We start from the raw sequence: 14,713 nt of genomic DNA on the forward strand, positions 1-14,713 counted from the left end.
ATTTATTGTCTCAGTTCCCACCAACAACCTTCTCCCCGTCCCACAACCTTCTCTCCCCTCAGCCTCTCTACCCCCTGCCCTGCTCACTACTGCACTGCGAATGACAGCTCTGAGTCCATGCCTCGGGAGTAGGGGGTTGAACTCACAAGCTTCTTCCTCAGAGGCGAGAGTGCTTCCCCCCATTGAGCCATGGCAGTGGAGGAGGGATTGGCTGCCAGTTTGACATTGCTGAGGAGCACTGTTCCATTTCCTTCGTGCCTTCTTCTGAGAGATTGTTATCTTTCCCTACAGCCGTGACAAGCTGATTCCTTTTGTGAGCTTGACAGCAGCTTTTATTTAGGATGTACCGGCTTCTCAAAGCATTATAACAAGAGAGGCATTTTAAAAAAAAATCAGCGTTGCTTTGAAAAGGAATTCACAAAAGAGACAGGAGATACTATGAGATTAATCTCACTTCTGCCAAAACAACTGTATCGTCTCCATCAACGCACCTCTGGAGACCAACTAACTCAGCACAGGCTGAGGATGGAGTCTGGGACCTACATCTGCCATGCTTTGGTACCTCTCATCGGGTGGGGCATTTGCCAACTGCTCGAGGGTTGCCAGTCTCGGTTGCTCGATGGGCGGCCCTGAAGCAGAGGTTGCCCCCATTACTAAGTGATCGAATAAAGATTGCCCGCATCGATGAACTTAGATCATGAGATTTTTCTGGCCTATTTGTCCATGACAGGCACTATCCGAGTGGGATTTCCAGCAAAAGTACTGAATGGTAATTAAGAGCAGGAACGCTGGTGGATTTTATTCACCACTCTAGGCAGTGGACAGTGAAGCCAAGGGTAACACCTTGATATTTTTGATACTTCGGTAACACACTGGCTTTGTGGTAAGACATTGCTGTTTTTACCTCAGTGAAGGTTTGGGAATACTCTGGTGTTTTGCTCGCACATTTTGTTCAAATCGGCATTTGGTGTTTTGACGATATAATGGCATTTTAGAAACATGTATTGGTGACACAATAGCATTTTGGCAGCAAATATACAGGATGCACTGCAGCAACTCGCCAAGGCTCCTTCGACAGCACCTTCCAAACCCACAACCGCTTCCACCTAGAAGGACGAGGGCAGCAGACGCATGGGAACACCACCACCACCTGCAAGTTCCCCTCCAAGCCACACACCACCCTGACTTGGAACTATATCACCGCTCCTTCATTGTCACTGGGTCAAAATCCTGGAACTCCCTCCCTAAGAGCACCGTGGGTGTACCTACACCACACAGAATCGTTACAGTGCAGAAGGAGGCCATTCGGCCCATCGTGTCCACACCAGCTCTCTGAAAGAGCAACTCCCTCAGTTCCATTCCCCTGCCTTCTCCCCGTAACCCTGCAATTCTTCCTTTTCATATACCTGTCTGATTCCCTTTTGAATGCTTCAATTGAACCTGCCTCCACCACGTTCTCAGGCAGCGCATTCCAGATCCGAACCACTCACTGCACGAAAAAGTTTTTCCTCATGTCACTTTTGCTTCTCTTCCCAAATACTTTAAATCTGTGTCCTCTCGTTCTCGATCCTTTCACGAGTGGGGAACAGTTTCTCTCTATCTACTCTGTCCAGACCCCTCATGATTTTGAATACCTCTATCAAATCACCTCTCAACCTTCTCTTCTCCAAGGAAAACAGTGCCAACTTCTCCAAACTATCCTCATAACTGAAATTCCTCATCCCTGGAACCATTCTCGTGAATCTTTTCTGTACTCTCTCCAATGCCCTCACATCTTTCCTCAAGTGTGGCGCCCAGAACTGGAAGCAATACTCCAGCTGAGGCCGAACTACTGCCTTATACAAGTTCAACATAACTTCTCTATACCCCTATTAACTGCACCGTAGGTACACCCACGGTGCTCAAGAAGGCAACTCACCACCACCTTCTCAGGGGCAATAAGGGATGGACAGCAGATGCCGGTCTTGCCAGCAATGCTTACAACCCATGAAACAAATAAAACAAGAATGTTTTGGTTGGAATAGTATTGCAGAGACGGATTGATGCTTTGACATGTGAGCCTTTTGGTAACGTATTGGGTTTTGTTCCAATTTCATATGTTCTGGTAACACACTGGAGTTTAACACATTGGGTTTTTGGTAACAAATTGGGATTTTGTTAACACTGGAGTGCTGGTAAAATATTGGGATTCTGGTAAAACATTGGGAATTTTGGTAGAACATTGAGGTTTTGGTCACATTGTGCCTCTGTGATAACACATTGATGGTAACATATGGTAACATGTTTAGCAACACAAAAGCATTTCGCAATGCTTCGGTGTTTTGGCATTTGGCAAAACAGTGGAGTTTGATGGCATATTGTGGTACAATTTACAAAAGGGAGCAATGTCTGGGTGATGTCTGTCAGGCTGTCCCAGGATAACCTTTCACGAGAGCTGGGATCCACCCAAAACCTCCAATCATCAGCAAGGCTCTTGTTATAAAAAGGCTTCCGCGTTGCAGGGCCCCGCCCCTCTATCGCAACCCGATTGGTGCCTCCAGCTGCCAATCTGTGAGGACAGGTCGTCCTGATGGGACGGGCCCCGCCCCCCCTGTCACTCAAGCAGCAGGCGCGGAGGCTGATTGGCCGGCCGCCCCGTCAATCAGTGAGGGGAGACCGGGTGTTTCCTGCGGCGTGCTGACTGGCCGGCCGGGATGTCGATCAAGAGCAGGGGCGGCTGCGATTGGGGGAAGTGTGCTGCCCGTCAAGCGGGGTGGAGGCGGCTGCTTCCGGCTGTCGGCGGGTGAATGGAGTGTTGTCGCCCATTGGCCTCCATGTCCCCCCTCCCGCCGCTGAGGTGATTCCTTGCTCGGGCTTCGAGGATCAGGCCAGGGGCCGGCGCCTGCCGCCAATGGAGGCCGCTCAGAAATCCAAGGGGAGGATTCTCACCTCCAATGCCTTGGACGCGAAGGACGAGTTGGAAGAGGTGAGCGGGTGGCCGCCCGCGGGGAGGCGCGTCCGGCTGCGGGGAGGGGAACTACTACCAGGCCAGGCTTCAACTACTGCTAGGCCGCACTTAAAGAGGCCGCGTCCTCCCCCTCAGAGAGAGCAACCTGTCAGAGGAGGGAGAGAGGGAGGGAACAGGCAGCTCGGGGGTTAATAATTAAAATTCAAGAATTTAACATTTATTTTATAGGGTTTTACTAATTTAGGGAGCAGGTTCCCGGCTGAAATTTTAATTTTTTAAATTCTATACAATTTTTATTTTTCGTTCGTTTGGGTTCTGCAAGAATTTCTGCAAAGAAAGTATGTAATGTTTTCAAAAGGTTTCCCTCCCCCCCCCCCCCAACCTTTTGTTCAGAGGGTCAGTACTGAGGGAGTGCAGCACTGTCGGAGGGTCAGTACTGAGGGAGTGCAGCACTGTCGGAGGGTCAGTACTGAGGGAGTGCAGCACTGTCGGAGGGTCAGTACTGAGGGAGTGCAGCACTGTCGGAGGGTCAGTACTGAGGGAGTGCAGCGCTGTCGGAGGGTCAGTACTGAGGGAGTGCCGCACTGTCGGAGGGTCAGTACTGAGGGAGTGCCGCACTGTCGGAGGGTCAGTACTGAGGGAGTGCCGCACTGTCGGAGGGTCAGTACTGAGGGAGTGCTGCACTGTCGGAGGGTCAGTACTGAGGGAGTGCTGCACTGTCGGAGGGTCAGTACTGAGGGAGTGCAGCACTGTCGGAGGGTCAGTACTGCGGGAGGGCGTCGTTGCCGGAGGGTCAGTACCGAGGGAGCGCCGCACTGTCGGAGGGTCAGTACCGAGGGAGCGCCGCACTGTCGGAGGGTCAGTACCGAGGGAGCGCCGCACTGCCGGAGGGTCAGTACCGAGGGAGGGCCTCGTTGCCGGAGGGTCAGCGCAGCGCTGAGGGAGCTCCGCCCTGCTGGAGGGTCCATCTATCAGATATCACATTAAACTGAGGCCCAATCTGCCGTCCTATCTGGAGGTAAAAGATCTCTCGGCCAGTATTTCAAAGAAGAACAGAGGCATTCACCCAGTATCCTGGGCCACTATTAATCTCTCAACCAACAACACTAAGCAAAAAACAGGTGTTCTGGTCATTAAAGTGGGACCTTGCTGTGTGTAAATGTGCGACCACGTTTCCTCCATCACAACAGTGACTACACTTCAAAAGTACTTCATTGACCATAAAGTGCTTTATGTTTAATGTCCTGAAGTGTTGAAAAGCGCTGGAGAAATGCAAGTCTTTCCTCCTTTCCTGGTGCAAACACTGTTGACAGTCTGCGAGGTCCAGTCTGAGTTCCGCTGTGATTTTACACTTGCTGCCTCGGTTCATAGAATGATAAAATGGTACAGCACTGGGCTATTCAGCCCATTGTGCTCTTCTAAAGTGCTATCCAATTTGTCTCACTCTCCTGATGTTTACCCCTTCAAGTATTTATCCAGTTCCCTTTTGAATATTGTTGTTGAATCTAACATTGCCCTTTCACCTGTGTTTCCATAGCGTCTTTCACCATCTGAGTGCACCCCAAAAACGTGGCAGCCAATTGCCAAGTTATACACAGGAAGCTCCCACAAACAGCAATGTGATAAATGACAAGATTATCTGTTTCTTATTGATGTTGTTTGGGGGATAAATATTGGCCCAAGGACACCACGGAGACCTCCCCTGCTCTTTGAAATAGTGCTTGTGGAATCTTTTCTTTTCACCTGAGCGAGCAGATGGGGCCTTGGTTTGATGTCTGGTCCAGAGGACGGCAGCTTTGGCAGTGCAGTGTTCCCTCGGTACTGCACTGGAAATGTCGGCTGCTGGAGTGGGACTTGAACGCACAACTTCTGCCTTGGACTTCCCATTGAGCCACGTCTGATGGAAACTGCATCACTGGCACCGGCCAGGACTAAAGTCCAGGGGAACTGAGACCAAGGGGAGTAGCCAAATCAATGCCCTGACTGAGAGCACCATCCTCAGACTGCTCCGGACTTTGCCTTGGTGTGTTAGCCTCAGTAGCATGCTGGCTGCCGGGTTTTTCACACCGTGCTGGTTTTGTTCATGATCCCAAGCGCTACAGCAGCAACTTAGTAAAACGCCCCAAGCAAAATTAGACACTGAACCAACATATTAGGGCAGGTGACCAAAAGCTTGGTGAGAAAGGTAGATTTCCATGCATGTTCATCTACCACTTCTGTGCTGACTGATCTCCATTGGCTTCCAGTCAAGCAGCGATTTTAAAATTCTTATCCTTGTTTTCAGTTCCCTTCCTGTCCCTATCTCTGTAATCTCCTCCAACCCAACAACATTCTGGGATCACAGGTGGAGTAGTGGTAATGTTGCTGAATTAGTAATCCAGTGGCCCAGGCGACTGTCCTGGTTGCACAGGTTCAGATCCTTTCATGGCAGCTGGTGGAATTTAAATTCATTTGATTAATTTAAAACAAATTTGAAATTGAACGCTGGCCTCAGTAAGGGTGCCATTGATTGTCATGAAAAGCCCAGCTGGTTCGCTCATGTCCTTTAGGAAAGGAAATCTGCCATCCTAAACTGGTCTGGCCTACTTGTCACTTCAGACTCACAGCAATGTGGTTGACTCTTAACTGCCCTCTGAAATGGCCTAGCGAGCTACTTGATTGTCAAAGGCAGTTAGGGATGGGCAGCAAATGCTGGGCTTGCCAGTGACTCCCACATCCCATGGAAGAATTAAAAAAAAAAAAAAGCAGCACTCCTGGAATTCTGGCTCTTGAGGAAGCCTGATTTTAATCGCTTCACCGTTGGTGGCTGTGCCTTCAGCTGCCTGGACCCTAAGCTTTTCCTAAACTTTTCTGCCTCTCTCCTCCGTGAATTCCCGAGCTTGGAGCCCAAGCAGCTGAATGCATGGCCACCGATGGTGGAGCGATTCAAATCGGGGATGCACGAGAGGCCAGAATTAGAGGAGTGATCACCATTTAGGCCAGGGGGCTTTCTGAGAACGTGTTAGTGTTTTACAGGGTTGTCCTGGGGTCTGTTAATATTTGCAAGGGGTTCTTGCAAGTAGAAGTTGTTTTTTTTCCGGTTATTACTGATGAAGGGACTCCGCACCTCCCGTCCAACCTTGCAGTCATGTAGACTGGTGAATAATCGGCTGATTTTGGTGTCCCATGACCGGCACAGGCATAGGGGCAGAGGCAAGTACTGTACAAACACCATCAATTGAATTTAATCCAGCTGATTGTTGTTACAATCTGGAATGTGCTGCCTGAAAGGGCGGTGGAAGCAGAATCTATAGTAACTTTCAAAAGGGAATTGGATAAATATTGCAGGGCTGTGGGTAAAGGACAGGGAGGTGCAGGACTAATTGGCTAGCATGGGCACGATGGGCGGAATAGCTGTCTCCTGTGCTGTAAGAATGTAATTATTGAGGTAGGATATTGGTATTTGTGGCTGAACAGTGAGAAGTGTGGAATTGTTCTCCTTGAAGCAGAGAAGTTTTGATAGGGTAAACAAGCAGAAACTCTTTGCCGGGGAAGAAAGGTTGGTCACCAGAGGACGCGGATTTAAGGTCTTTGAACTAGTGGTCGCAGCGAGTTGTTGTGATCTGGAACGCGCTGCCTGAAAGGGCGGCGGAAGCCGATTCAATAGTAACTTGCAAAAGGGGAATTGGATAAATACTTAAAAGGTAAAAACTTTCAAGGCTATGGTGAAAGAGCAGGGGAGAAGTGGGACTAATTGGACAGCTCTTTCAAAGAGCTGGCACAGTCACGATGGGCTGAATGGCCGCCTCCTGTACTGTATCATTCCATGATGCTTCAGTTATACAATGCCTTGGTCAGACACCATTCCGGAGTGCTGCACTTCAGTCAAGATGTACTGGCCTTGGAGAGGGTGCAGTGCAGATTCCTGATAGCGAGGCTTAAAAGGTTTGAATTATGAGGTTGAAGTGTTTAAAATGAACAAGGGAGTCGATAACAGTTGCAGCGAAGCTATTTTCTCAAGATTGAGTCCAGTATCAAGAGATATCGAGCAAAGGTGGGTAAATGGAGTTGAGAAAAGGCTCGGCCATGATCTCATTCAGTAGTGGAAAAGGCTCGAGAGGCCTATGTTGCCTACCATTAGGGAGGATCTATACTGGTGAACGCAAAATCAGTAGTCTGACTGCATGCAAAGGCAGCCCAATTGTGGATCAGAAACGTCATGAGAGGGAGTTTCATGCTGTCTTGTGGTATCACTATAAACAATGCAAAGCCAACATTTTCAGCTGAAGATTAAATGGTTAGTAAAATTAAGAAATTTATCTGCTCCCCATGGCCAAATACCTGCACTGGCAATTCCAGTGCTCTCCTGGCTGTTCTCCCACCTTCTACCCTCCACAAAGTTCAGTTCCTCTAAAACTTTGCTACCCCATATCCCAAGCTCTGCTTGCTCCAAGTCCCGCTGGCCCCATCACTCCCTCTGCTCCCTGACCTACACTAGCTCCCGGTCTGGCAATGCCCCAATTTTAAGATTCTCATCCTTGCATTCAGATCCCCCTGGCCTCGCCCTTCCCCATCTCTGTACTCTTCTCTAGCCCAACAACCCTCCGAGATCTCTGCGCTCCTCCATTTCTGACCTCTTGAGCATCCTGATTCCCATCGCTTCACCGCTGGTGGCCATGCCTTCAGCTGTCTGGGCCCTAAGTTCTGGAATTCCCTCCCTAAACCTCTCCGCCTTTCTACATCCATGAAGACTCCTTAAATCTTTGGTCACCTGACCTAACATCTCCTTACTGGCTGAGTTACAACATAAAAAATTAGGAGCAAGAGTAGACTCTTCGAACCTGCTGTGCCATTTAACAAGATCATGGCTGATCTGATTGTAATCCAACTCCACATTCTCATCTACCCCCGATAACCTTTCACCCCCTCGCTTATCAAGAATCTATCTATCTCTGCCTTAAAAACATCCAAAGACACTCTTTCCATCACCTTTTCAGGAGGAGAGTTCCAAAGACTTGCGCCCCTCTGAGAGAAAAAATTTCTTTTTAAATTTTTTAAAATTTTGTTTGATACCACCACTGTGAAGTGCTTTGGGGAATTTTAGTACGTTAAAGGTGCTATATAAATGCAAGGTTTTCATTCCGTGAAATGCTGCAGTAACATGTCCTTGATGATAATGGGTAACTGGGAGTGTGGCTGAGTGAGTCTGAGCTGAACTCCAGCATTCATCTACAGCTGGATCAGCTTGTATATTGTCATCACTCTCGCTTCAAGTTTCTCTTCTCCTTGGGGTAAGGCTGTCTTCGATGGAATTGGGAATTTGGTGGAGTGTGCATGCAACCTGAATCTTACCATGCTCGCACATCAGGCTGTGGCTCCTGCTGGAAAATCCTTTCAGTTGCGCATCAGACTAGGAAACCACTTGCCCTGCCTTTCCCAGTTCCATACTAGATGAGGGGATCGCAATAACACCCTCACAACTTGAAAATGTAGTACTTGCTTTCTAAGGGACGGGGTGTGGACATGTCTATAGCATCTTTCGTCACTTCAGGACACCCCAAAGCACTTTGCAGCTGACCTCAGAACAGCCCGTGCGACATTCCGGCACCCTCCCCACCCCCTCCCCCCCCCCACCTTCCGAAGAGTGCCTGGAAGTCATTTGAGCATTTAAGGGTAAATCCGGCAGACTTTCCAAGCTCTGTTACCGCTCTGAAATATCGCCCAGTTGGGTCTAGCCGGTAGACTTGCTGTGAAAACAGACAGTGTTTTGGTGAGCAGATGAAGCAAGGTCTTGGAAGGGTGAGCAGGTACCCAGAAACCATGTCTGTTGGTACAGAGAGAGAGAGAGAGAGCTTTAAAGAAAGAAAAAGAGCACAAAAAAAAAAGGTTGATGAGGGATTATGTCCTGATGTTTTTGGAGTGGGACTTGAACCTTCAGAGGAAATGAAATTCACAAAGCACTTGTCAAGTGATCAGCAGGCATTCCTGGTGTGATGTGGAACAAGGGATGCTGCCCAGTCTTTCCTGGCATGGCACACGGAATGATATGCATTCTCTTGGGATCCAACAGGCCTGCTGCAGGTCATATAAAGAGAGCAGAGCCGTTAGATATAGAGTGAAACAGCCCCTTCAAAGGATGGCCGGGACTCGGAGCGCTAATTTAGTCCCCGCCGTTCTGTAATCCTTGCATGTGCTGAGTATGAAAAGATAGGCCATAAACCTAGGGATGTCGCAATGTTTTATCAAATTACTTTGTCTTCTCTTAGTCCAGTCCCCGTCCCTATCTTTTTCTTTCCAACCCACAGAATCTCACCTCTAATCCTATTCTGTAAGGTTTGATTTGAAAAAAAATTGATTAATTTTTTCCCCATTGTTTTCTGCTCTTGTTTAGAAACTGGAGAGGTGTTTAGGTGTGGTATCCCTAATGATCAATGGAGTATCTGAGAGAGAAGCTAATGATGCATTGAATGCTCATGTAAGTACATGGCAGAGTTTCTGGAAATATCTGTATTCATGTAGTAAAAGAATCTCAGCGCTGAGCACCCTGCTTGTCACATCGTCATGCTTTTTGTGTTGCAATTAAAAATTCCTGTCAACAATTGCAATTTGTAATGTAAACCTGTCACACTGTAATTGCATCCGCCTGTCAACGATGGCACTCTAGCACCCAGTCAGCATCTCCCAGCTTCTCGGCCTGTACTTGTGTTTCCTATGACCTCGTCCAATTATCCCCCTGTGCTCCATCACTGTCCGCACTGTGTGCCCTGGACGGCTCCGTCCCAGTCTACGCTGCTGCATCCCTGTCTAGACTGCTAGGGCTCTATCCACACTGTCTGGCTGCTTGGCCCCTGACCTCAGAGCTTGGCTCCAACCCTGTCCGGTCTAAACTGCTCTATGATCTCCTCCACTCTCCGCTCCTTGGCCTCTGGTGGGAGAATTTGCCAGTGCGGAGCGAAGTTAGCAGCAGTTTTGTGCTATGGGTCTGATGACTGAAGGAACTGGCACAAACCCATGTCCAGTGCGGCTCCTTCAGGGGCTCTTAAGATCACAAAACTGGAGGCGTTGATCTAGTCTGGATTCAAACCCTGTTTGGAGGTCACTGAGCCACCCAGTACCCCTGCCGCTGAGAGGCTTTGAGCAGGTAAAGAGGAATTTCAGTTTTGATCATTGTGCAATCTAACTGAACTCTTTCTTTCCTCCCTTTTCTTCCCCAAAGGTCTGTAAAGGTGCACAGCAGCACGAGGAGGTTTGTTTGGGACTTTTAACAGTGATTCTAACAGAGCCTTTGCAAGCACAAAGAGTGAGTGGTTTCAAATTGTTTTCTATTTGGTGATCTATCTATCCACTTGAACACACAATTCTGAACTGCAGCCTGAAATTTACAAGATGCATTCCAATCTGCAAAGTTCTCCAAACCCCAACGATCGACTGAAATCAGTGTTCATGTAACAGCATTTAGATTTTGTGCCATTTGCATGTGACACTTTGCTTTCCAGATTGTAAACAGTACATCATCCCAGTTCCTGTGATTGATAATAGCGGTGCTTCCACTTGGCTGTTAGGTAGGGAGTTACATAGGAGCAGGAGGAGGCCATTTAACCCCTCGAGCCCGTTCTGCCATTCAGCGAGATCGTGGCTGATTTGCGAGCCAACTCAAATCCGTGGAGTCTAGAATTGTGGCTGGGTTTTTTTTTTTTACCCTTTTAGCTTCACTAATTTTTGGAGCAGCTGTCGGGATAATTGCATTTTTGTTTTCTTTTATCCAGAAGCCGTTAAAGTTTCATTAAAAAATGTAAGGAGCCCTGGAGAGGCTTTCCCTGCGGAGCCTGGGAAGTAAGAAGTACTGCGGAGTGGTGTTTAATGATGTTAGCTCCGTCATTAAGGCTGAAAACAGCCAGCTCCAGTGTGCTAATGTTTAATTCAATTTAACGCCAAGCATGGAAATGGGTGCTTGACACAGCTGCTGATGGCTGAATTCGTATGACACTTGAGGCAACCCAGGAACGGAATACTAACATACTACGCAGTTACATAAAATGCAACCGAGAAGGTTAAGAGGTGATCTAATAGAGGTCTTCAAGATGATCAGAGGTTTAGATAGAGTAGATAAAAAGAAACTATTCCCTCTGGTGAGTGGGTTAATAACCTGAGGTCAGATGTAGAAAATCATTGACAAAGGATTGCGAGGGGCGCCGAGGATATTTTTTACACTGTTGTTGGGATCTGGCACGCTCTATCTGAAAAGGTGTTGGAAGCTGATTCCTTAAATAATTTTAGAAGGAGTTGGATAGGTACTTGAGGGTGAAGAACTTGGAGGGTTACAGACAAAAAGTAGGGGTGTGGGACTAAGCGGGGCTGTTCCTGCTGGCGCAGGCATGATGGGCTGAATGGGCTCCTTCCATGCTTTAAGTTTCTGTGGTTCTATAAAGCTCTGGTTAGACCCCATCTCGAGTAACTGTGTTCAGTTCTGGGCACTGCACCTCAGGAAGGCTAAATTGGCCTTTTGTTATTGTTATGGGTGGGGGGAGAGTGCAGCGCAGATTCACCAGGATGATGCCTGGGCTTAAAAGGGTTAAATTACGAGGACAGGTTGCAGAGACGAGGCTTGTATTCCCTCGAGTGTAAAAAGATTCAGGATGATTTAATTGAGGTGTTCAAGACGCCAAAAGTGTTGTATTCAGGAAAGGCTGTTAGCGGAGGATGACACTGGAGCCAGTCTCTACTCAGTCTTCTGTTTATTTACAGAATGAAGTGTTACAAGCATACATCTCCCAATTCGAGCACACCCCAATTTCAATAACTGTCTGATCAAGTGAAATCCCAATTAATGCCGTTCACCTCCATACTATTGAACACAATTAATGTACAAATAACAAAAAGGAGCAGCTAGAATCTGTTTCCTCTCCTGGGGAAACATTTTACCATGTTAAAGGCTCTCTATAAATGTAGGGAGGTGTTTAACAGCTTGTGGTAGTTGCTCTTCCCCCTGTTTTGATGGTGCTTTCTGATATTGTGTTGCAGTGTTACCGGGATCTGACCTTGGTTAGCAGAGATGGTATGAACCTGATTTTAATTAAGATTAACCAACTCCTCATGGAAAAATACTTGAAACTTCAGGACACAGTCAGAATACAGGTGAGGCATGTATGGCACTCGAAACAGCCACTCGGTGCATATCGCGCTCTCGAACCTCTTGAGTTAGCAAGTTGTGGGTTCACTTCCCACTCCAGAGAGTTGAACACATAGTATATAGGTTTGACACATATGGTGCAATACGGAGGGAGCTCTGCGCTGTGGGAGGAGGCGGTGCGAGGGAAGCTTTGCGCCGTGGGGAGGGTGAGAGGGGTGGGGAATGGTGCTGAGGGAGCGCCGTGGGAGGTTCAGTCTTTAGGCCTCGGATAAACGTCACAGATCCATTGGCCACGATTGAAGGAGAGCAGGGGGCGTTCTCGCTGGTATCCTGACCAATATTTATCCCCAAACACTGGGGTACAGTACTGGTGGGGACAGGTCTGTCACTGTATATCACGGGTACAGTACTGGTGGGGACAGGTCTGTCACTATAATACTGGGGTACAGTACTGGTGGTGACAGGTCTGCCACTATAACACTGGGGTGCATTACTGGTGGGGACAGGTCTGTCACTATAACACTGGGGTACGGTACTGGTGGTGACAGGTCTGTCACTAAAACACTGGGGTACATTACTGGTGGGGACAGGTCTGTCACGAGAACACTGGGGTACATTATTGGTGGGGACAGGTCTGTCACTGTATAACGCTGGGGTACAGTACTGGTGGGGACAGGTCTGTCACTGTATAACACTGGGGTACAGTACTGGTTGGGACAGGTCTGTCACGATAACACTGGGGTACAGTACTGGTGGGGCCAGCTCTGTCAGTGTATAACACTGGGGGACAGTACTGGTGGAGACAGGTCTGTCAGTGTTTAACACTGGGGTACAGTACTGGTGGGGACAGGTCTGCCACTGTATAACATTGGGATACAGTACTGATGGGGACAGGTCTGTCACTAACACTGGGGTACAGTACTGGTGGGGACAGGTCTGTCACTGTATATCACGGGTACAGTACTGGTGGGGACAGGTCTGTCACTGTATAACACTGGGGTACAGTGCTGGTGGGGACAGGTCTGTCACTGTATAACACGGGTACAGTACTGGTGGGGACAGGTCTGTCACTGTATAACACTGGGGTACAGTACTGGTGGGGACAGGTCTGTCAGTGTATAACACTGGGGTACAGTACTGGTGGGGACAGGTCTGTCGCTGTATAACTGGGGTACAGTACTGATGGGGACAGGTCTGTCACTAACACGGGTACAGTACTGGTGGGGACAGGTCTGTCACTGTATATCACTGGGGTACAGTATTGGGGATAGGTCTGTCAGTGTACAACACTGGGGTACAGTACTGGTGGGGACAGGTCTGTCACTGTATAACTGGGGTACAGTACTGGTGGGGCAGGTCTGTCACTGTCTAATACTGGGGTACAGTACTGGTGGGGACAGGTCTGGCACTATATATCACTGGGGTACTGTACTGGTGGGGACAGGTCTGTCACTATATATCACTGGGGTACAGTACTGGTGGGGATAGGTCTGGCACTGTATAATACTGTGGTGCAATACTGGTGGGGACAGGTCTGTCACTGTATATCACGGGTACAGTACTGGTGGGGACAGGTCTGTCAGTGTATAACACTGGGGTACAGTACTGGTGGGGACAGGCCTGTCAGTGTATAATGCTGGAGTACAGTACTGGTGGAGACAGGTCTGTCCCTATATCACTGGGAAACAGTACTGGTGGGAACAGGTCTGTCAGTGTATAACGCTGGGGTACAGTGCTGGTGGGCCAGGTATGTCACTGTATAACACTGGGGTACAGTACTGGTGGGGACAGGTCTCTCACTGTATAACACGGGTACAGTACTGGTGGGGACAGGTCTGTCACTGTATAATACTGGGGTATTGTACTAGTGGGGACAGGTCTGTCTGTGTATAACACTGGGGTACAGTACTGGTGGGGGCATTTCTTTCAGTCTATAACACTGGGGTACAGTACTGGTGCGGACAGGTCTGTCAGTGTATAACATTGGGGTATAGTACTGGTGAGGACAGGTCTGTCATTGTATAACACTGGGGTAAAGTATTGGTGGAGACAGGTCTGTCACTGTATAACACAGGTACAGTACTGGTGGGGTCTGGTCTGTCACTGTAGAACACTGGGGTACAGTACTGGTGGGGACAGGTCTGTCACTATAACACTGGGGTACAGTACTGGTGAGGACAGGTCTGTCACTATAACACTGGGGTACAGTACTGGTTGGGGCAGGTCTGTCACGATAACACTGGGGTACAGTACTGGTGGGGACAGGTCTGTCACTGGAAATCACGGGAACAGTCCTGGTGGGGACAGGTCTGTCAGTGTATAATACTGGGGTACAGTACGGGTGGGGACAGGTCTGTCAGTGTTAAACGCTGGGGTACAGTACTGGTGGAGACAGGTCTGTCCCTATATCACTGGGGAACAGTACTGGTGGGGACAGGTCTGTCAGTGTATAACGCTGGGGTACAGTACTGGTGGGGACAGGTATGTCACTGTATATCACTGGGGTGCAGTACTGGTGGGGACAGGTCTGTCACTGTATAACATTGGGGGAGAGTACTGGTGGGGACAGGTGTGTCACTGTATAACATTGGGGTATTTTACTGGTGGGGACAGGTCTGTCACTGTATAACACTGGGGTACAGTACTGGTGGGGACAG

At 48.6% G+C, this 14,713-nt stretch overlaps 1 protein-coding gene across 1 annotated transcript in view; it reads left to right on the forward strand.

The window, feature by feature from the left end:
* The first annotated feature begins 2,777 nt into the window (after positions 1 to 2,777).
* The window catches only part of ints3 (integrator complex subunit 3), a 213,079-nt gene continuing 201,143 nt past the window's right edge, over positions 2,778 to 14,713 (forward strand). The window contains exons 1-4 of the mRNA XM_068022811.1: positions 2,778 to 2,965; positions 9,318 to 9,401; positions 10,143 to 10,226; positions 11,948 to 12,061. Of these exons, the coding sequence (XP_067878912.1) occupies positions 2,891 to 2,965; positions 9,318 to 9,401; positions 10,143 to 10,226; positions 11,948 to 12,061 (357 nt within the window). The 5' untranslated portion in view covers positions 2,778 to 2,890. The remainder of the gene's footprint in view (positions 2,966 to 9,317; positions 9,402 to 10,142; positions 10,227 to 11,947; positions 12,062 to 14,713) is intronic.

The sequence above is a fragment of the Heterodontus francisci genome, chromosome 46 (assembly GCF_036365525.1).
Source record: "Heterodontus francisci isolate sHetFra1 chromosome 46, sHetFra1.hap1, whole genome shotgun sequence".
NCBI lineage: Eukaryota > Metazoa > Chordata > Chondrichthyes > Heterodontiformes > Heterodontidae > Heterodontus > Heterodontus francisci.